The sequence below is a fragment of the Cydia strobilella genome, chromosome 16 (genome assembly GCF_947568885.1).
Source record: "Cydia strobilella chromosome 16, ilCydStro3.1, whole genome shotgun sequence".
NCBI classification, from domain to species: domain Eukaryota; kingdom Metazoa; phylum Arthropoda; class Insecta; order Lepidoptera; family Tortricidae; genus Cydia; species Cydia strobilella.
Window position 1 is genome coordinate 12,155,684 of NC_086056.1, and position 23,370 is coordinate 12,179,053.

At 36.1% G+C, this 23,370-nt stretch overlaps 1 protein-coding gene across 1 annotated transcript in view; it reads left to right on the forward strand.

Moving 5' to 3' along the window:
* Positions 1-23,370, forward strand: part of LOC134748596 (hemicentin-1-like) — a 197,622-nt gene that overhangs the window by 138,499 nt on the left and 35,753 nt on the right. The window contains exons 2-5 of the mRNA XM_063683387.1: positions 892-1,024; positions 13,566-13,693; positions 14,548-14,628; positions 19,446-19,556. Coding sequence (XP_063539457.1) covers positions 892-1,024; positions 13,566-13,693; positions 14,548-14,628; positions 19,446-19,556 — 453 coding nt within the window. The remainder of the gene's footprint in view (positions 1-891; positions 1,025-13,565; positions 13,694-14,547; positions 14,629-19,445; positions 19,557-23,370) is intronic.

Sequence of the window (23,370 nt, forward strand, 5' to 3'; positions counted from 1 at the left end):
TTAGTACGGAGTAAACTTGAAGCTGCCTCGGTCGTTTGGAGCCCGCATGAAGACAAGTACGTCCTGCTTCTGGAAAAAATCCAAAAAGCCTTTCTGCGGTTCTTATATAAGAAGATTCACGGGTATTACCCATATTTGTACCCATCAAAGTTCCTGCTTGGCGTTTTGGGGTTTAATTCCTTAGAGGTAAGGCGTAACTACGGGCTCTTGACTACTGCATGTAATGTCTTACGGGGGAACTCGGACTGCCTTGAACTGGTTGCACAGCTCGTACGCCTGTTCGTACCAACTATAGCTAAGGCCCAAATTAATTTACGACCGCGAAGTCCTCACCTATTAGCTGTGCCTAAAACGCGCACTATGTCTCATGGCAAATCACCACTTGTCCGCGCTCTACAGTATATCAACGCGCTCCTCGCATCAGCACCGGAATGTGATTTATTTGCAAGTAGTTGGATGGATCTGTGTAAAGAATGTATGAAGTACTGTGAGGCGATGGATAAGCGTGAATCATCTGTTTTGTACTAGTTTTTTTTCTTACATTTGTTCTGTTGTCCTTTCTAGACTGTATCATGTACCTAGTTGTATAAATACTTTCTATTATAAATTTCTCAGTGTATTAGTTCGCTGTAATGCTGTGTAAATTTTTTGAATTAATAAAATAAAAAAAATAAATAAATATTATTATACGGACATCATGGTTGCGTGAGAGGTCATCGTCATATACTTAAGAGAAAGTCTCTTGTCGGTGGAGCAATTTCCATGTTTCGCGGTCCTCTGCCTTCTCTTTGACAGCTTGATACGACACGACGTTGTTTTTCCTTCATTTGATGCGTGATGGGTAAAGAGACAAATAATAAAGTATAAAGTATTTATTTTCTATTGTTCCAGTATCCACGGTGGATGTGGACGCGGTGCTGGGTCGCACGGCGTCACTACCGTGCGACGTTTCGCCGGACGCCGGAGAAGACCGAGTGTACATGGTGCTTTGGTTCAGAAAGGCTGGCGGGAAGCCTATATACAGGTACTTTATTTACTTACTTACTTACTCCGTTGGCTCAGTGACCCAAAATGAGACTTGGCCTTCGACACAAGACAGCGCCACTTTTCTCGATCCTGTGCGACCTCTCGCCAATTGGTGACTCGAAGCTCGCGCAGATCCGCCTCCACCCTGTCGCACCAGCGATACCTGGGGCGTCCAATAGGACGTCTTCTTGCTGGGCGGCCCAGGTATGCTCTTTTCACGTTCCGATCCTCATCCATTCTCTCAAGATGGCCCAACCAACGGAGTCTGTGAGCTTTAGTCTCTCCCATGATGTTAGGTTCAGCCACTAGGTCTTCAATCTCATGGTTCCTAAGGACTCTCCAGCTTCCATCCGTACTTTATTTACTGTTTATTAAGTCTTATTTACCTACTAGCTGTGCCCGCGGCTTCGCCTGCGTGGAATTCGGTCTGTTTCAGTAAGCGGCTAATTCACCCCTAATTTATCTCCCTGTCCCCTGGAGACAGAACTTAAAGTAAAGTTGACAGATGGATACGCTAGAGGACTGTAGTCCAGATAAAATATTTTACAATTAGGTACCTACCACCAAAGATAGATATAACTCCGTAATAGATGGATACAGTCTAAGGAAAAAATGTGCCTCGAAAATCACGAAAATTTGATTCTCGATCAGATGTCGCTACTACCTTTTGCCTACTCTCGTATAGAGGGCGTTGACGGTTTCGTTTGTTATTATTTAACAATTTTAACGCATATCAGTGAAAGAACATGGGTCAAAATAATAAAAATAATTAATGCAAATAAAAAAGATCATTTATCCATATTTAAATACATTTTATCGTATTTTAATAAATCTTCATTTTTAGTTTTAAAGTGTGTCGATAGATGGCAGTGAATTTACTGTGGTTACAAAATTTACTATGACAGTACCGTTCTATAATATTATATCCTCTTTGCTACCACTAAATAAAATTACACTACAAAATGAATATTTTTTTTGCCCTTATTCAAATTTTTGACGTGATTTAAATGGCATAGAGTAGTAGGTGTATATCGAACGATACAGTACCATTTTTGTATTTTTACGTCCTTGACTGTACCTATGCAAATCGGGTACACTACATAATTCCGAAATTTTTTATTTCGAATTTTAGAATGTCGAATTTTATCATTCCGATTTTTAAATGCTCGACCCATCAAAATTCCGACTGTCATAATTACGAATGATGAAAATCACGAAGATTTATATTTCCGAAAACCCAAAAAGCCGAATATTGTAAATTCCGAACTACATAATTCCGAGTATAACAATTCCGATGGTGGCAAACACCGAATTTAACATTTACGATTTTCAAAATCACGAATTCGGAATTGCCCTTATTCCGAATTAACGTGATTCCTATTTTAAATATCCCAATTTTTAAATTTCCACTTTTCTGGCAACAGTTCGTTTTCTTGGGGGTCGCAGTTCTAACCTAACCTAACCCACTTTTCTGGCAACAGTTCGTTTTCTTGGGGGTCGCAATTCTAACCTAACCTAACCCACTTCTGGCAACAGTTCGTTTTCTTGGGGGTCGCAATTCTAACCTAACCTAACCCACTTCTGGCAAAAGTTCGTTTTCGTGTCGTTTTTTTTTGACGCAGGGGTAAATGCATTTACGCATCTCGCCCCCCGGGCAATGGGGAAGCCCATTGGGGGGTGGTATGTGGGGCTCGCTCCTCCCAAGGCTCCCTCTGTTAGTCAGAGAGAGAGGAGGAGAATACCCACTAAAATCCCCTGCGGCGTTTCCGTCACCTGCCGTTGACGGGAGGCGCCATGTGATCGCTAGCTGTGACCCACTTCTAGCAACAGTTCGGGTTCGCAGGTTCGCAGTTCTGTCTAATTTATTTATGCCGAATTTTTATGCCAAACATATTTTATGCCGAATTTAACATGATGCGGCACGACAGGTACCCGTAATAATTACTAAAACGTGAGTCTTCATTTGAATATCACGGATTTCATTTTTCCGATCTTGTAAAAAACCGAATTTCTGAATACCGAATTATTTTATTTCCGATCGGACAATGATTTTTCGGAATTTAGGAATTCGGAAAAAAGTATATTTTCGGAAAAGTGTAAAATCGGAACTTTAAGCTTTCTATCAAGTGACAATCGGATTTTAAGTTTTCGGAAATAGCACATTCGTGATTTTATTCCATCGTGTTTTTAAAAATCGTAATTTTGATATTTCGGACTTATGAATCGGGATTATGAAAGTCGTGGTTATAAAAATCGGAAAAACATATTTCGGAATATTTGGGTGTTCCCATCAAAATCATGTCATCCAAATCGGTCCTCCAGTCAAATGACGCCGGCGGCGGGCAGCGTCTGCCCCTTTTTTTTTTGTTTTCGGAGTGGGAAATGCATCTGCCCCTACGACTTGTTGATGGTCATAGCGAAGCAGACGCTCACGGGGACCTGTAGGCGCTTGAAGCGGAACGGGAAGTTGCTCGGAATGAGAAGGATACGCGGGATGAACACGGCTTCTCCGGCGCCACACTCCGTCAGGATCTGCGCCTACATATGTAATACGTACGATATATTTGGGATCACAATCGAACTCGCGCTGGCTTGCCGTTTCAGCCAAAGCGAAGCGACCTGCCTGGCTAGAGTGCCACTGAGTCTCTCACCGTGGTTTTTCTCAGACTCCTGAGACCGTGCCCCTTGTGGCCGCAATGCATTGCGAGACTTTCGCGAAAGATTCGATTTTTTCGGGAAGGCATGGTAACGCGTTTAAGTCCCAAATCGTTTGACATTTACTGAAAAATGTTTTTTTTAAAGTACCCACCTTCGTGACGTGACCATTATTAAGAGGAAAGGGCACGGCCGCTTCTCCATGCAAACGCAGTCTCCATTTTTTTGGTTAAAAACTACCCTATGTTCTTTCACGGGACTCAAACTATCTCTATACCAAATTTTATCTAAATCGGTTTAGCGGTTTAAGCGTAAAGAGAAATTAAAAAAAGTTTTTTCATATTTTTTGTGTTTTCACTCGGGAATGGTGTCATTTTGATATCATAAATGAATTCGGCATACCCGATTTATACAAAATCGATACCTAACTTGGCCTAGTAGCTAAAATGATATAGTTAAGATAAAGTTTTTAACCGCTTTTTCACCACCATGGGGGATGAATTTTTAAAAACGCTGAAAGTAATTTTCTTGCTTTTTAATATAATAACGTTTTGCAAAGTTTTAAGTTCCTAGCTTAAAATAAAATTTGCACCCCAAGACAAACTTTTATCCCCTTTTCAACCCCCTGAGGGGTTAAATTTCCAAAAACGTCAAAATTAGTTTTTATGTAATCGTCTATCATACCTTTCTAAGAAGTTTCAAAGCATTTGTAATGGATTCAAACTTTCAACCCCCTTTTAACCCTGTTAGGGGACGAATTCTTGAAAACGCTAAAATCACTTTTCCTGTATTATAATAATATGCTCATTATACAAAGTTTCAAGTAACGCACTCAAAAAAAAAAATGATCTCCATACAAACTTTCAACCTCTATTTCACCTCCTTAGGGGATGAATTTTCAAAAACGCTGAAATTAGTTTTCTTGTACTTCAATAATATATCTTCTTACGAAGTTTCAAATTGCTAGCTTAAAATAAATCTTGAACCCCATACAAACTTTCATCCCCTTTTTAACCCCCTTAGGGGTGAAATTTCTCTAATTTTTATAGCCTAAAACCTGGCCGTGGATTTTTTCGACAGATTAGTAAAGTTTGCATCAAAATCCGTTCAGCCGTTTTCATTAGTTGCGCGGTCAAATAAACAGACAAACAGATAAACAGACAAACAGATAAACAGACAAAAATTCTAAAAACTGTTGGAATGTGTTCTGTTATCGATTCTAAGTATCCCCAGCCAATTTTTTTTCGAATATCTTCCATGTACAGACTTTCGACTCTCTTCCGCTTTATTATATGTATAGATTTGCGTCTATATTTAAGTTTTTTACATTATCTCAATGTACGGTTGCAAAAATTAGTACCTAGCTTATTTTTGTAATGGACAAAAACATCTCTATTCTGTACGAATATTTGAACGATACTTCGGTATCGGAGAACAATGAAAATCATAATTAAATGGTTGTGGTTATGTTAGGTATATAAAGTTGTATCAAAAGTTGGTCAGTAGGTAAGATTATTCTTCAAATCGATGATGATTGCGATTAAGTTACACATGTGAAATAAAAAAAATTAAAACCAATATTCAAAATTCATAAAATGTATTCTGTTACTAGGCCTCAAGGGCATTTTCACGAGTAGAATACAACACTTACAATGACATCATATCATACTTATAGTGACATGTAAAATACAGCGACATTTATAAATACAACAGCTAATACCTGGGTAACCATTAGGGGAGACCGAGGTGAGTTGTGACAGAGGAGAGTTGTGCATTCATCGATTTTTTGGAATCTATTAACTACTAACGAGCTCGCAATATTAGCGCGCGTTCGTTAGTTCAAGTTACTTTACTAGCTAATGAACTCGCACTGTTGCGAGCTCGCTTACAGTTAATAGATTCCAAAAAAATCGACAATGTCACAACTCTCCTCTGTCACAACTCACCTCGGTCGCCCCTACATTATAATAGTCTTTAAATACATTTTAAAAAGTTATTTTAGTCCTGACGTAAATTGCTTTTACCGATTAATTACAAGAAATTAAAAATGAAGTTTAGTTAAGTCACTTATAAACAGTGTACTTTCAGTTTAATTGAAAATCGTTTGAAGAGTCACACGAACCATTCGAACTTTAAAAATCTTAAATCAATTCAAGAGCGATAAGCTCCGCACCAAGAAAAGCAAAAATCAACGAACTCATCGAATCAGCCGTTCGTAACATAAATAATCCCGTTAAGACTATACCCTCTTCTAGAGTAAATTCACTTGCCGTAACGAAGCCTCGCTAGTGAGCGTAAATTGTGAGATAAGAAGGCAATTATCCTGTAAATACGTCATGAAAGCGTATTTAAATATCGTTAAGTCGGGCCTAATGAACCGTTCGGCGCCTTACACGGATGACGGGAACGAACGGAAGCTAGCTAGGTCTAGGGATGTACCGCACCGAGGGAATGTATTTCCAGGTAAAGATTTTTGTAGTAATAATTCTAAAATAAATTTCATATTTACGTAAGAGATTCCGTTTGTTTATGTGACATGTATTGACTATAAAATTGAAGCGAAGGAGGATAATATTTTATGGAGTATTCATTATTTAATTTTTCCTAATGAACTGTTCGGCGCCTTACACGGATGACGGGAACGAACGGAAGCTAGCTAGGTCTAGTGCTGATTTACCGTAACGAGGGAATGACATTCCCTCGTCAAAAAAAAAGAAAAACAAAAAAAGTAGTTTGAGATTTTGCGAACGATCAGACATACTTTATTTTTGTTTTTATTTTTTTTGGAAAGTTCATTATTTATTTTTATTTCTCCGAATGAACTATTCGGCGCCTTACGCAGATGATGGAAATTAACGGGAACTGGCTAGGATTAGGGATATACCGTACCGAGGAAATCCAGATAGAGATTCTAGCGAGAATATGTCTTGCTTAAGAAAATCCATACGTTCATCAAATCAGCCAAAGACAGCTGGTCAATTAAATAATATATGACCATGACCCCCTAAAGCATCTCCAGAACTGCGCAACACGCTCTCAGGGATCCTTACCAGATTATTAGTTGTTTCCCAAGAACCTTTTAGCCCCAGCGAATTTGCTATAAAACTTACGTTTGCGTTTTTTACACGAATATTGAAGAGAGAAGGATCTGATGTTTATTGAATGTTCTGTGCATTCGGTCATTACTTCATGAAGTCTATTTAAACTTTTTTTTATCTTACTCAAGTTAGTAATGTTTCCGTAAAAATGGCTGATTGAAAAATAAGTAGGTAGGCAGTCAAAATATAAAATCAAAAAACAATTTTGAGGTATATTCCCGGGAACGTTCCAACACATCACTAGACAGAATTTTGCATCGCATACTTCCCTCCTTTACTAACACACACTTCATATGAGATAGAAGATACCTTGACACGTTTGATTCCTTAAGGTAAATCGCTTCACGGGATCCAATTAACATTTAGAAACACCTACAACGAAACACACTTAAGAACTTGTCACGAACTCGTTAGTCGAGGACTATACAGAAATAATAACCTCCTAAGGCCCAAGTCCTACCTATAGTACTTCCTAAGTTCGATGAAATTTAAATCATCTTCAATCGGAACAGAGTTGCTTTTGCTTTGTTTCAATCAATTTTCAAACGATGCAAAATCAACTCTATTCCATACACAACAAGTTCAAATTGCAGTGGCAAATTTTGGATTTTTCATTTGTAGGAGGTTTAGGAGGATAAATTAAATTACGATTGTGTACCTTCTTCCACTGTCTTAAGCAAGCCAAAATTTTTGTTTCAAAGTTCTGGCGTGATTTTTTTTAATTAGGCCAAACTTAATGTTAATAAATTGTGTAGAGGGCATTCGTAGAATAAATGGGGGACAGTTATGAATGTCTATTTTTATTCTTTATAAGACTTTTTACCAAAGAAAATTTTTAAGCAAAATAAAGACACCCGGAACGGAATGCCTACTTAATGGTAATTTCATAATTTGTTTAAATGAAAAAAAAAAAAACTGTATGTTTAATCACATAAATGGTGGCTATTATTGAATAGCTCTAGGTTTAGGTTTTAAAAATCGAGGAATCGAGGTATATTTTCTCAAACATGCAATGAAATATTGATATTATGTTCTACATATTAGGCTAGGAAGTATCACGTTTCGGGCGCAGCTAGACGAGAGGTATTTAATGAAATTTCATACAAAACTGCAGGCCTAGGCCAGGAAGTAGCTGTTTTTAGTGTTCCGTACCCAAAGGGTAAAAACGGGACCCTATTACTAAGACTCCGCTGTCCGTCTGTCTGTCACCAGGCTGTATCTCATGAACCGTGATAGCTAGACAGTTGAAATTTTCACAGATGATGTATTTCTGTTGCCGCTATAACTTCAAATACTAAAAAGTACGGAACCCTCGGTGCGCGAGTCCGACTCTCACTTGGCCGGTTTTTTTATATCAACGAGCTTTTACTAAGTCTTTTAAAATGAAGAAGTGAAACGGTTTACAAAACAGAGTATCGAAATAAGCCGAGAAACAAACAAATGGCTAAACCATAACGAAGCTAAACTGGGGGGGATAATCCACTTAGTCTGCGAAGTATTGTCTAATGAACGCCGAGTCAATGCCAATATACTTCTACGATTTACAACTATGAAACAGTTACAAGTCGTGTATTTTTTCATGTTCATCGTCTACTTAAAAACAATCAACACTGATGGCTGCCTCTTCTGGAATGACGGCCCGCACATCCTTTCCATCTAACAGTGACTGCCAGTTCTAAATTTAAATAAATCTACAGCCAGTCACCGTTCATCGACAAAGAAGGCTGTAAAGGTGGCAAACCTTTTCAGTACTGTACCTGAAAAGTGCAAACTTGACCCTATTAAAAAACCTTCTATCAGTCTGTTGCGCGCTGTATCCCGTGAATTTATAGCTTTTTGAGAATTTATGTATTTATTTATTAAATTTTTAAAACAAACGGTCACATACAAAAAATGTTGTTACAGTTTCTTCTCTTAGTCTAGACCTATAGTTTCCATTTTTATTAAACATATGTATACAGAAGCACGAGAAAGTACCTATCTAGTAAAGGTTACACTCGTATCTATTGTTCGTTTTCATGATAACTAGATTTGTTTAGGCTTTAACGTACCTTTCCACATGAATAACCCGAACGAAGTAATTTTATACTCCGTACAGCCGCGGAAAATTTAAATCCTCGACTGTACGTTGTTTACTGAGGCAACGATTATCTGGAATTGCAATTATAAGTATCTCGAAGGCAATAACCGGCAGAGCAACGAACGCTTTGCGGGGATAATGCCATCATAAAAAGCGTGCTTAAATTGTTAAATTTACCTGGAAACAGCAGGGGTGTACAATCAAATCATCTCTCTCAAAGCTTCTTGCTGTATAAATTAGGATGGAGGTCGGAAAATTGAGAAAAATGTTGCCTGTCCGGAAATTGAAAAACTTCGGTTGGGTCGTTCTTTTATTCTAGAATTTGACAGTTTTTTTTAGAGGAAAATGAATTTTAGGAGCGGACCATGTGACAATTTAGGGCCTTTTATTAAACCCGGCTGGGCGTTGATTCTATTAGTTACGCCGTAAATAGAAGAGGCTTTGTTGACGTGACTTTGCAATTTTAAGAAAACTCTCCCCTATTTTGGGGTGTATTATTTTTGGGAGATAATACAAAGTGGGGTGACGGGGCAACAATTTGTGGTTGGTCATTGGCTGATTATTTATAGGTAGTGTTATCTTTTGTAACGGATGATGTAGCCTTAAGCGGCACTTTGAAAAATTGCCAGTAACGGCTTATTTATTTTGAGAAAAAATATTATTTCTGTAGTACAAGGATAATCTTTATAACAATTACTTTTTCCCCTCACTAGCTCGGAAAGTTGTCTTTTATCCTTCAATACAAGCGGGGAAAAACGCGTTTTATCCACTAGTGGGGAAAGTAATTTGACCTTGGATGGAGCGTGTTTAAGTAGCTTGACAGATAACAAAACTCAAATCGTTTATGATAATGATTCGTTCGATATTAATTATCATTAAATAAATGGTTTGAGAATCTAATGAAAAATACCAAATTTAGCTTTATTTAATGATTTTAAGTCATAAACCTTAAAATTCCATAAGAAACGTTTGTTTTTTTATAATGATGTTAAATATAATTCTGAACGCACAAGTTGAGTCGATGCAATTTCAAAACGCATCGTTGACATTTCATACGTCAGAAATGTCAACATTGTCAACAATTTTTTTACTAAAAAACTTTTCTCACCGACTCGCGTAAAAATACACAACTTCCAGAGTTTTCTGTTATAATATCGTAAAGAAATGAGTGATTTCAGTGATGAAGATGATCTAACGCCTGTGGATGTTGCATTTTCCTCGCTATAGTGAGGTGAAAAGTTTTGTGTTATACACGGGCGCAAATGTATTTTACTTCTCGTGTGTTGAAACACTCGCTACGCTCAGGATTCTATTTTAGAACCACTCGCTTCGCTCGTGGTTCACCTATAGAATCCTTTCGCTTGCTTGTGTTTCAATTCTACACTCGCGGGTAAAATACAACTTTGCACCCTTGTATAACAAATAACTATTTTTACATTCACCGATTTCTTTTTTTTTCCCAGTAGTAGTACTACTAAACGAAATTAATAACTAGCTTAAATCTAAAATATGCCGTTGAGGCATTGTACCAAGGATGCTGGCGGCATTTCCTCGAATTACCTCGCCCCGTGACAGCAGGTTGACGGCCGTTTGCCGGCCGCTCAGTACTATTTTTAAGCAACTTACTATGACGCATGACGCATGTACAGACGTGCCGTTCACACATAGCACCGCAAGTGATTTTTGATGTATAGCGTGTCCGCCCTGTGCCTTGAGTTCCAACTCCTTACCTACTTGAATGTTCATGTCAATGTTATTTCAGAATGTCCTTTTAAAATTAAAGCGTAACTTCATTTGTATGGCGGCGGTTAGGGTCGTGTGGCTCTTAAAGCTTGCAAAATTATATTTTTAGTCCTAAACGTGATATATGTACAGTCGTGCAGTCTAGACCGTAGAACCGACTACAAGCTGTTGGGTTTAAAACGTCACGCCGATGACAAACTGCAGGCGCTGCGAGAAAGCTCCAGATAAATAACATTCAATGAAATGGAACTAAAATATGAATTTTAGGGGCAAGCGGCTCGTTGAGCAATAGGTACTTTCGGCAGGTAGACTTACACTAATTTATTCCGTATTAAATGTTGCTTATTTGAGACCTTTTCAACCAAAAGGTACCACACTGTCGGTTGTCGATAAGGTTGGTTTCAAATTGAAGCTATATGGAAATAGCGCCTTATTGACAACCGACAATAAGTACCCTTTTGGTTGAGAATGACACATTTACATGCGTGCAATCACAATATTTATGTAGGTACTACATACATTTCTAATCTACGGCAATACAATATTTATTTTAACTGGACCAGCGCGTGCGCTATCTCCTGTCTAGTTATACATGCGCTGACATTTTGCTGACCGGCACATGATGAACATTAGGAAATGTCTAAAGCAGAAAGGTCTCGAGTTCGAATTCTGTTAAGGACATTTTTTGTACGTTTATCAGTTAATAAACAAAAAAAATATAATTAACATAACATCGATAAAACTAAACTGCGACAAAACCTAATGCTACCCGAGGCATTATTGTCCCCAACACCATGGAAATTTCGCTTTCGATCTAGCCATGTCTATAAATGACAAGGTAGTTTATGAGAACTATGTCAGGTAAATTATTTTAATTACTACAGTAATATGCATAGGTAATTATAGTATGAATTTTCTCAGATGTTGTTTTAGGGCTCGGGCCCTAATCGGTTAAACAAAAGCCTTTGTTTCTTTTAAGAGCGGTCGTCAGCACGTGCCAAAGCAGCCATGTCATTTAAAAAGCAACTATCGTGATAGCATTAAGGTTCAAATTTATATGACAGCTCATTCAGAGAACAATCAGGGTGGGTTTTTCTTTGGAGATAACAAAACGGTTTATCTCCGAATGGCTGTTTTATGAATTTGAATCATATAAATATGATAGTAAATTTGCGTTTTAAACGGGCTTGTTCTCATTGTTTATGGCACGGCTCTTAGCAGTAAGCAGTGTAACTACTGCATAAAGGAAACAATACCTTTTTTTAACGGATTAGGGCCCGAGCCCGAAAAAATCATCTGAGATAATTCATACTATAATTACCTCTATGCATATTACTGTAGTATTTAAAATAATTTATCTTATATTTTATACCTAGAGGTGTGTGCAATAACAGTCACAGACCGAAGTATCAATTTGTTCTCACCTTTCAGGATGACAATCTTTTGAAAACATACTTCAACGCCTCGATCTACATACATTTATGTATGAAAATTTTACGCAATTTCACCTTAAATTATATACGAAATATGTTCGAGAATACCATAAACTTAGCAAGACACAACATGAAAAATATAACGCTCACACTCACAGCTTTAGCTTTAGAAAATTATATTTATTTCCTAATACGAACAACTCCCATATTTCTCTACTTTTGAACATATATATGAGAACACAAAGAAGTCTCAAATGCGTGAAACTTTCATCCCTTGACAATACACTTGAGCTCACATATTGGAACGCTAGACCACTCTGACATTTTTAACGCTGACTCTTAAAATCTTAGTTTGCTACATGCAAGGTTGGGACACAAAAGCCTTGCTTACTTTTTTTGTTGTAGTTGTTTTATTGTGTTAGAATTTTCGAAAATGTTACTCCTCGGGCTTGCTATTTGCTACAAATAAATAAAAAAACAGGAATTCATCTTCTTAGTTCTAAGCAAAGAGAATATATAGTATAGAGGGTTAGAGGGTTATTGTCATAGTAAATTTTGTAGTCACAGTAAATGTACTGCCATCTATCAACACATGATTAAAACTAAAAATGAAAATGTATAAAAATATATAAAAAAATATATACCTATATATATCATATTCCTATAGATGAACGGTTTTTTTTAGAACGCAATAAGACTTTGACCCACGTTCTTTCACTGATATGTGTTAAAATTGCTAAATATCAAACGGTGTCGTCAATACCATCTAGCCGAGTACAGGTCAAAGGTGTGGCGCCAACTATTCGAGTATAACTTATTCTTAATATTCCGAGGCACGTTTTTTCCGTAGACTATTTATCTTATACGGAGTTACATAATATCTTTGGTTCTATTAATGGTGTATATTTGGTGCAATTAATTGAAAATCAGGGTTGGCAAAATGTATTTAAGAACCCTCTAACTTCGCCGTTGGTATCCAAATTCGCCCAAGTAAAATATTAAAATTATATTTTACCAAGAAATAGATGTCTATTGAATTTACAGTAAAATAAGTTGCGTAAAAATAATATTAAAGAAATAAAAATCTAAAATATTATTAGATTTAAGTCATTAGAGAGATACATTGTATTTCTTTATCTAATACATAAGTAGGTAAGACTGTATTTACTAAATAGGTACATAGATAACTGTATATAAACGTTTGAGTGGTTATATTCACGCGTAAAGTGAGATCATTATTTTACAATGTGTGTTTTTTCAAGAAAGATATAACGAGCCTTACTAAGGCGTAAGCAAGGAAGTGATTGATTGATTCATCGAATTCGAGCGAAATTTCGATAACCCATTTGGAGGAGTAGGCTTTTTTCAAAAACTGCTAACACAGACGCATTAGCCATGTCGTTACCGTCAGCCATCTTTGGCTTGACTGCAGCTTTATCTAAATCCAGAGCTTGTGCCTAAAAGCATTAACCCTCATCTTTGGGTTTAATTTATTAATGGAGTTTAGTTCAAATTCAAAGTTTTTTCCAGCTTCGACGTTCGCGGCCGCTCTTTCAACAAGGCTCTCCAATGGTCGGATCCGCACAGCTTTGGGCCGCGCGCGTATTTCGCCACAGTGGCGCGGCCAGCGGCGCTTACGCTCAGCTCCGTTCAGCTCGGTAAAACATTGATAATAACTATCCTCGTAAGGCCTAATGTGCATTACAATGTACACTGTTTCAATCTAATTCGAACCTTTCCAAAACTACGTAGCTGCATTTCTTTTGTTTCATTGTTTTCTAAAACAAACGAAAGTCACTCAAAGGTACTCAAACCCCAAAGGTTTGGATACCCAAAGGTTGTCTGGAAGAGACCGCTCTTAAGCGATAAGACCGCCTGTTGTTACCTCTATCCAATTGTATTTGTTTATGTTTCTGTGCATTTATTGTAAACTATGTGAGGTGTGCAATAAAGAGTATTGTAATTTCACACTAATCTACTATAAAACAAGGTTCAAAATAAAAATAGTTAAATTTTGTATGGTGGGCCTTTCGAGGTTATATTAAGATACATCGGCGACGGACATCGTGTACATTACCATTTTGATGTCAAAATGTAAGTTTGTATTGGCTTCATATTCATACAGATATTTGTCTTTTCCTATTCTGAAAGTTAAGAACGTTTCGAATGGTGTCCCTTTGTTTGACATAATTATTGAGAGTCATAATGTAATGATTTATAAATCATTAGTTATAATTCTGAAACCGTTAACTTTTCAGGATTTTTCTCAGGTTATCCTATATATAGGTTAGGTTAAATAGGTTTGTTTTATGGCAATCCTGAAAAGTTACGCGTTTTTGAGAAAAACCAAATTATGACTAACGAAAATGTGGACAAACAATACATTATGACTTAAACTATATGGGAAACAATAGAGACCCCGTTTAGAACAAATGTAAATTAGGCCTTTTTAGGTTAGCCTAAACGCCAAAAGGTGAAACTGTGTAAATTAATTTATGATTTTGATTTCTAGATGACGAGGGCACCTACCGCTGTCGCGTCGACTTCAAAAACTCGCCTACGAGAAATTTCCAGATACGGCTTACTGTCATAGGTGAGTTTTTGATCTTGAAAACTATGCTCAGAATCGAAAGATATGCTCAGTATTATTAACCTTTTGGACGCCAATGACCGATATATACGCACCGTAGGTTCAACGCCAAAGACCGATTAATCGGTCATAACCACAGAGCAAAGCAGACCTACATACATTTGCATATAGTTCAATTTTAGTTTTGACACTTCGGTGACGTGGCGTCTGGATGACAGCTTTTGTGTTTGACACGGCGTCGAAAAGGTTAAGAGAGGTTATAACATAACAAATCAAAACCTTAACTAAACTAATGCTATGCGACTGTTTTGTTTCTGTTTTCTTCATGTGTCTCATAATTTTTCTATATTTATTTTTGTAATTATTTAATTTGTATCTTTATGTATTATCAGACGGGGGTCTGGACCCTACGGAAGACCAGCGCTGGTTTTATATTTAGCTAACATTATGCTGTTGGTTCCATTTCGTGATGCACACTGTTCTGTTCTTTTTCTGTACCTATAATATACCTCTTTTATCTTATTTACTTAATAAATTGTTATCTGTTTTATTGAAGTTAGAGCCTTGAAATTTCATATAAGTATTTTAATGATAAATCAGTAAAGTTCATTTAATATATTTTTTTTATGTTTACCCCTGAAAATGGGATCGAAAGTTGTATACTTTTATGAAGCTAGTATTACTAGCATGATTTTAATTGGTGTACAAAGCTATACATTGTCTTGCAGAAACTTTCTCGTGAGAGAAGCTATCAGCTCACTTGTTCGCCGTTGCTCTACTCCGTTTAGCAATCAAAGCTTGTATGTTTGGTGTACATACAACGAAGTTTTCAAATTAATCAAAGTAAAATCAATTTATGTTGGAAGTTTATAGAACACTTGGTGGACAAAGTTGAATTACGGTTGAAGTGTTCTGACACTAATTGAGCTGCGATTGTTTAATACCTGTACAGCGGCAAATATCTGATTTCAAAATTTTGTAAAAAAGAAGTCTGAAATAGACAAATCAAAACTATTTATTTATGTAAAGAAGATGAACGCGGATTTCCTTTTTTGAAAATCACAATTTCTATATACCTTCGATATGTGCTTGCGCCTTGCCGTACTACTCTGCTCCCATTAAAATCGGAACCGTAAGAAACTTCATACTATTTGTCAATTTGATATGGTTTCATGTCATATAGACAGAAAAACATTTTCATCTCCTAGGTATCCTATAACTATAACTTCATATCATAATCCAAACCTGTCCTAAGCCAGATAAATAAAACGGCAAATAAACCGCGAAACTTTTATCTTGATGAAAATTTTATGAGGCGACGACAGGGAATCAATTTAGTCATTACGAGTGAAATGCGGCTCTGGCTAATGACGGTTCGCAGACATTTTAATTATGAGCTGTCGAGGCGAGATCCGGCCGGAGATGGGCACAGTGCGCCAGAATAGATAGTGGAGCTTGACACTTGGGATACGCAGTGTTCGCGTTTATACTATAAAGCTTACTCTGCTTACTCAATAAGTTGGTAGATGACGCTGAACGGGATACGATATTTTTATTAAATTCCTACTTAAGTTATCTTTATTTAACGTTTTTATCTTAGGGTAATGTTTAATAGTACTGACAATTCTGTTTTTTAGTTATTAAAAAAGTATATGATAATAGAGAGTCGTAGCTTTTGTAATGTATGTTAACACTTTATTGTACGTAAGACGGGTTAAGATACAATTAAGTATACAATGTACAAAGGCGAAATTTGCCTGTAAGGGATCTCTTCCAGTCAACCTTTGAGCGATTGAGAGTAGACAAATAAAAATGACAGACAAACGAACACTATGTACAGAAAAGTGAATTATGGTTAAATTAGTACACAAGTAATTGTAATTAAAACCTGTAGCCTATATTATAATATAAATAGTATAAATACACATATATTATATATAATACATATTAATTGGTCTTGGTAGTTATTATTAACATTATTTATTAATGTCAAACTATTGAGGTGATTTCTATGACTGAAGTATTAACAATAACCTCGTGCTCTATAAGTCAAGCCCCTGGTGACATAGGTAATATTTAACCTGCCTTCACCATAATGTCATATTTTTAGTGGAGTAAACAAATAGTCAAGTTATTTTTAAATATTTCTCATCTTTTTAGTCCAATTTGAAAGAAAGAAAGAAAATACATTTATTTGACGCCACAACATAGTACATAAAAAAGAAAAGCATGCAGACAAAAAAACATTTGGACGCCAAAAAGGATCCCCACTCAGCATAGTGCCGCGGCAAACCGTGGCGCTGGTTTTCTGTGGGGACCTGACTTAATCTAAAAAAAATGGCGACACGTACGCCAACGACACACAAATAAAATTTACATTGACATAAAAATACAAATTTAGTAGTTTCTCTACTGTATTTTTCGTTGCTCTGTGCCATTTAACTCCATTTGCTGATAAAAAGACGTCAACCACGATGACAGATAAAATCTGCAGGGGGCAGGTTAAATGGAAAAGAAAATTAGCTTTCAAAAGATCAAAATGATGGTTGGTTATCAGGGAATAATAAAAATTATGACAAACAATGTATATCGCATTTCTGTCAGCTATTTAATAATTTTATTTTTATTTGTTACCTAAAAATAAGACGTCTTAGATACTGACGAAAACAATATCAAAATATAAAGGTAGTCCAAAAATACGTTGACAAAGAATTTTTAGGTATATTTTCTTACTTACACTTCTTTTACAAAATGCCATTAATAATTAAACCTACAATCATTTAACTAAAAGAAAATGTATTTCGACGATTATTTCGAAGTTCCGATGTGGCTTTTATGTTAAAATAAACATGCCCTACGGAGCAGGTATTACGAACGTATTGGGATTCTTTCGTTTTTGTTTGCTTTTTAATGCGGTATTATTGACGTGTTTTAAATTTATTATCAATGCCGTGGCACAGAATTTGTCCTATAATTAAGCCTTTGTATTGAGTTTTCACTTATTTTCTAAAATAAATAAAGAGCTAGTAGGTAGTTGCTATAACAGTTATAGTTTTCTAACAGTGGACATTTACTGTTCCAAATATTTAGTCATCTACGTCAAACATTCTGTGAGAAAAACGATTGTGACCAGTTTACAAAAAAAAAAAAACAAATCCCCGAAGTAATCCCATAAATGTTTTGTGAACTGTCTTGTATGGAGCACTACATCTCGTACTCGTCCATTTGATCGATTAGCATAGAAATGTTTGTTGTCAAAATTGACGATTTTGATGCCGACTATTTTTTTTCGGAAATCTATAAATCGAATTTAAACTGTTGTGACACACTAACATTTTAAATAATTTCACGGTTTAGACTCACTTGTTTTAGTCACTCGCGCGACATGTTTCGGAGAGCCTAGGTCTCCTTTCTCAAGCACTAATAGTGCGAGCAGCGTTCACGACAACCGTGTATTGCGTACAAGTAAGTCTAAACCGTGAAATTATTTAATCTATAAATGTTAATCGTCGGTAATTAAAAAGTTAGGGGAGGTCTCCTAAGACGATTTTTGCGTAGCACCATGGGACCAGTTATCTGCTGTCAGTGCCCGACACATTGTTATTATTTTTCGGTACATACAATGATATTTAAATATCCTTACCAGGTAAATATGTATAAACGAGTTGAAAACATAATATTTATACAACGAAATTAAATTGTAAATAGTGAAAATGTAGCTCAGAATGTAAATTATTATATCACGTTTAAAACCAAAACACTGTTTTGCTTTTATTACTATTTATTGTATCCTACTATGTCTTTATGTGTAAACTAAACTTACTTTAAAATATGATGTACCACTCTCTTAATTATTTATACTAATTAATTATTTATACCAACCTCTTATTTTTTTCTGGTTTCTCTGGTTAGCTGGCTTTCTCATTTTAGTTATACCTAGTATAGTTATGTGTAGGTATTGATTTTTGGTATGTCTAACGGAACATTGTATTGTGTATTATTGTCATACATCGGCGTTTTGGGTGCGGGAACTGTAAAAACAGAAACTATTTTAACATTTATAAGCACATTCGGAGCTCAGTATCTATTTTTAATTCATAGTTTGGTAATTAATTAATTTTTTTAATTTTTAATCTGTTTATTTCATTAAAAAGACATGCAATATTTACAATACATAACTACTAATCTTAAATTAAAAAAATATTTTTGGAGTTAAGGAGTCTAGGTTTAATTATACAATACTATTACATTTTTTTAATATGTTGTTACAAGATAAGGAATAAATTATTCTCTCATTTTAAGCATATGTTTCTTTATAACGTATCTAGCTTGCCCACATGTTTTACCTTCTAGTGAGCTTATTAGTTCATTTGGAAATCCGTTCAATATACGCGTAATTATTATTTTACAATAAACAAAGTTGTAAATACACGAAATCATTCTCGCACCCAAAACCCCTGATGTATGATTATCTAGGTGGCAACAATATAATTATTTGACTATTTGTAGACGTTATCTCGTTGCAATAAGATACACGATAGGTTAGTTAATTCTGTCGAGGACAGTAAAAGTATATCCACCATAACTATATCCTCTAGCATCCCACAGTCCTAATACTAGTACAAATTACCTCCAATGAAATTTGAACCATTATTAAATGGAGCAGAGTTGGTTTTGTTTTGAATTGTTCGATTTTAAAACGAAATAAATTCAACCATTGATTCAAACTCCGTTTTTTTTGTATAGCTGCTGTAGGTTAAACATATATAATATATATTATTTATATGGTAATAAATACTAACTATAAAAAATTGTTGCAGTGCCTCCGCATCAGATGCTGTTATACGATAAATCGGGGGCAGACGTCTCAGGGGTCGTAGGACCTTTAGAAGAGGGCTCAGCCTTAGTACTGGTCTGCGAAGTTAGGGGTGGTAAGTAAAACCTTTTCATTATATTCCCATGCCCATACTGTAGGTTATAGGTTTACCTGTCTTTTAGGAAACTAATTATTTTCTTTTATGCCGTTTAGTACAGCTCTGATGTCTACCGTTCTCCAACTCTCCCTCAATTGCTCAAAGGTTAACTGGAAGAGATCCCTGAAAGGGATAAGTTCGCCTTTGTACAAATGATGCGTTTTTCTCTTGTTTTATGTTTACTTTTGTACAATAAAGAGTTTTACTACTATAGGTACTAGCTTGACCTTTAGGGTCTGGTAAAAGTGTGAAGCTAATATCATATTATATTAGTTCTAAATCTAATGGATCTTCGTATTTACTGGTTATCTTCGTTTTGGCTAACAACAATACAAAATACAAAAGGTAATCATAATCACGGTCCATATCCCGGTCGACATAAGTGTACTGGTATGCTGTTGAAATATTTCTAAAACTGCAATTTCGAAAACTTCTCATACTTTTGTTTGGGGATAGCAATTTTCCGTGTCCGAAATGAAAGCTTCCTTAAGACGATAGTGGACGACCGCTTCTCCATACAAACGTAGTCCCCATTTTCCTCTCTGAATATTAACATCATACACTATAGTTTCTCACAAATTGATGTATTTTAACCACTCTACTAACTCTTCCGTTTGATTTTTTAGGGTTCCGTACCCAAAGGGTAAAAACGGGACCCTATTACTAAGACTTCGCTGTCCGTCTGTCTGTCCATCTGTCTGTCACGAGGCTGTATCTCATGAACCGTGATAGCTAGACAGTTGAAATTTTCACAGATGATGTATTTCTGTTGCCGCTATGACAACAAATACTAAAGAGTGCGGAACCCTCGGTGGGCGAGTCCGACTCGTACTTGGCCGGTTTTTTTGTTATTATAAAAAATAAGAGCTTTCAAATATTTGTATGGAATTTGTTTATCGCACTCCTCTTGAAAATAATAAAAAAAGTCAAAAGTCGAACGATAGGGCATAGTTATGGTTAATAAACCTACAGTAAGTTATGTAAAAATATTTACTATAATGTCAATATCCAAGGACAATTAATTTGCTATTAAATTTTCCTCAAATTTCCGATCAATTTTCCAACTTTATTTAAACTTTCCGCAATTTGGACATCTGTATGCCCATGGGACCCATGCAGGGACCGGCCCGCTATCCCTTATCGGGGTTTTATAAGGGTATTGCATAAGGCTTAACTCACCATACCCTTTGCCAGACGAAACCCTTTGTTTTGCTTTTAAAAACCCTTATATAAAGCTACCACATTTGAGTAATCGGTAGCCCAAATACCCTTATAAAACCCTTATCATCCGCTCACCAACACCTTGCATATTGCTTATAAGGGTTAGCCTTATAAAGGGCTTCACTTTTAGCATATAAGCGTGCTAATTTAAGTCGTCTACCTTGTTCATAAAGCACACATTACTTCGAATCCGAGCGATCGTCGGCGGCGACGGCGGCGTTCTTTGACTAGGCACGTATTTTCTTTCCTTTTCATACACTACCGTAGATATATACTAATCCTGTCTCTTTCACGCAAAGGGAAACCTTTATAAAAAGCGCTTAAAGATAAGGGTAACCCTTATTAAGGGCTAGCCTTATTTTTGGTTAGCTTTTCGGTAAGGGTTAGTCAAAGGTAGGGGTATGAATGGGCTTGCAGTTCAAAAGGGAAAGTCTTTCAATGTGTTAGCCGTGTTTAAGTGTCGCCCATTGAAAGGGTTTTATCGCGGAAAGGGTTGTCCGGTCCCTGGACCCATGCCACTGTGACCGGATAGCCGAGCGGTTCAGGCACCTGTCCGGTAAACGGGGGACGCTGGTTCGATTCCAGCTCTGGACACTGGAGGCTTTGGAATTTTTTTTCTTCGTATATGACATTTATTTCAGTTTACATCTGTATTTGTATCAGATGTATTTTGTCGCTATTAAGAAAACTGGATAATAAACGAACATGGTATGGTACTAATATTGCACTGTGATATTGTTTATTCAATGTCACGTGACCTAGAAAACTCTTATCACACCTCTACGTTTCCGCGCAGTTTCCTCTTAGGCCTAACAATATCTGCTTTAACTTTCTAATACTGTTTTTTTTTTTATTACCTACACATATGAATGCGCCGATATTTTTCAGTTCAAACATACAATATAATTCAATGAAAAACTGCAAGAATTTTTCGTCTATTAATCTATTTCAAATACTTACTATTTATATTTTTATATAAAACATTCAAAACTGTAAAAGGAATTTTGTACAGCGTGATTGTGTTAAATTCAGGCCATCGCTTGAAATTTTGCAATATCCCATTCGCGCGCTAAAAATCTATGGAGATATTTTTTTGTCAAACTACAAATTAATAAAATTGGGCTGGATTGCCCTGACGCACGATATTGAAAATTATATTCCTTGAATCAAGATAATATAGTATTTTATTAAAATAAGCTCGAGGAATATTCTCAATGTACGTTGAATACCAAATTACAAAAATATCATTAAAGAGGACTGACTGTGGAATATATTTACAAATAATTAAATATATCCCGATATGAGAGTCAAACTCAAAATCACCCAGTATGTGCGCCGCTCTGTCTTCACAATTGTAGACAAAGATACAATAGCAATATTTAAATAGAAAGTTGGGACTCAATCTAAGATATCTTCTTCAAACATCTGAGTACGCCTTATTCTAGCACTGTAGGCAATGCTAAGAGTGACATCAAGTTCATCCGACCATTGAAGGTTGTGGAGTAATCTATACCATTAATTAAATATTCCCCGATATGAGAATCAAACTCAAAATCCCCCAGTGTCCGCGCCGCTGCATCATCACAATTGGTGAGCACACAGGCAAAGATAATCCGGACGGAGGACTGGCGGACCGCCAACCGGCCATACTGCGGACTTTTCAATGAACCCATTCGAATGGAATATCTCTTCCAATGTTGCCATAAAGGAAATCAAGCAGTAGAAAAATTTAACCGAATTGTTCATTATTCCGGTTATTTTACGCTTTTTTTGGTGGAAATCGACGCAGTTTTCGAAGTAGTTTCGGAAAAAAACGGGGTTGTTCGACGAACTGCTAAGAGTAGTTCATCGACCTAGCGATAAGTAGGTATAACTCGTATTTCCCACATAAAATAGATACTTTTATCGTTGTTGATTGGCCCAAAATATTTAACAATATCTACAAACTTATTTATTATTCAAATAATACGCAAATTTTAACATCGTGCAATGCTTTGTAGGATTTAAAATTGCTTAAATAAATATTTTAGATATATATCAAATAGCCATATTTGAAAAAAAAAAAGTTGAATTGAATAAAATGCCATCATCACTTACGCTGAGTTTACCTTTTAATATAATGTACTTTGACCCACATATCGAAGCAACATTACAGTAATAGGGTTGTTAATACGAGTATTAGTATCTACTAAATGCGGTTAAGTTTACTCTGCGCCACTGCGAATAACAGCCATAACCAGTCATCGACAACTGTATTTTTGCGCATTTTAAGAGGATAGTGGATGACGGCTTCTACATACAAACGTACTCGCCATTTCCCTCCTTGGATATTGGTAATATAAAAAATATGTTTATACTTATAGAGGTGCGGTCATCCCCTTTCGTCTTAAATTTAAATTTTAAACTGATTTGCTAATGACGCTGGTGGCCTAGCGGTAAGAGCTTGCGACTTGCAAGCCCCGGCTCGTACCAATAAGTTTTTCGGAACTTATGTACGTATTCTGGCAAATAAACATTTCTATTTCTATTTCTATTAAATATCATTTGATAT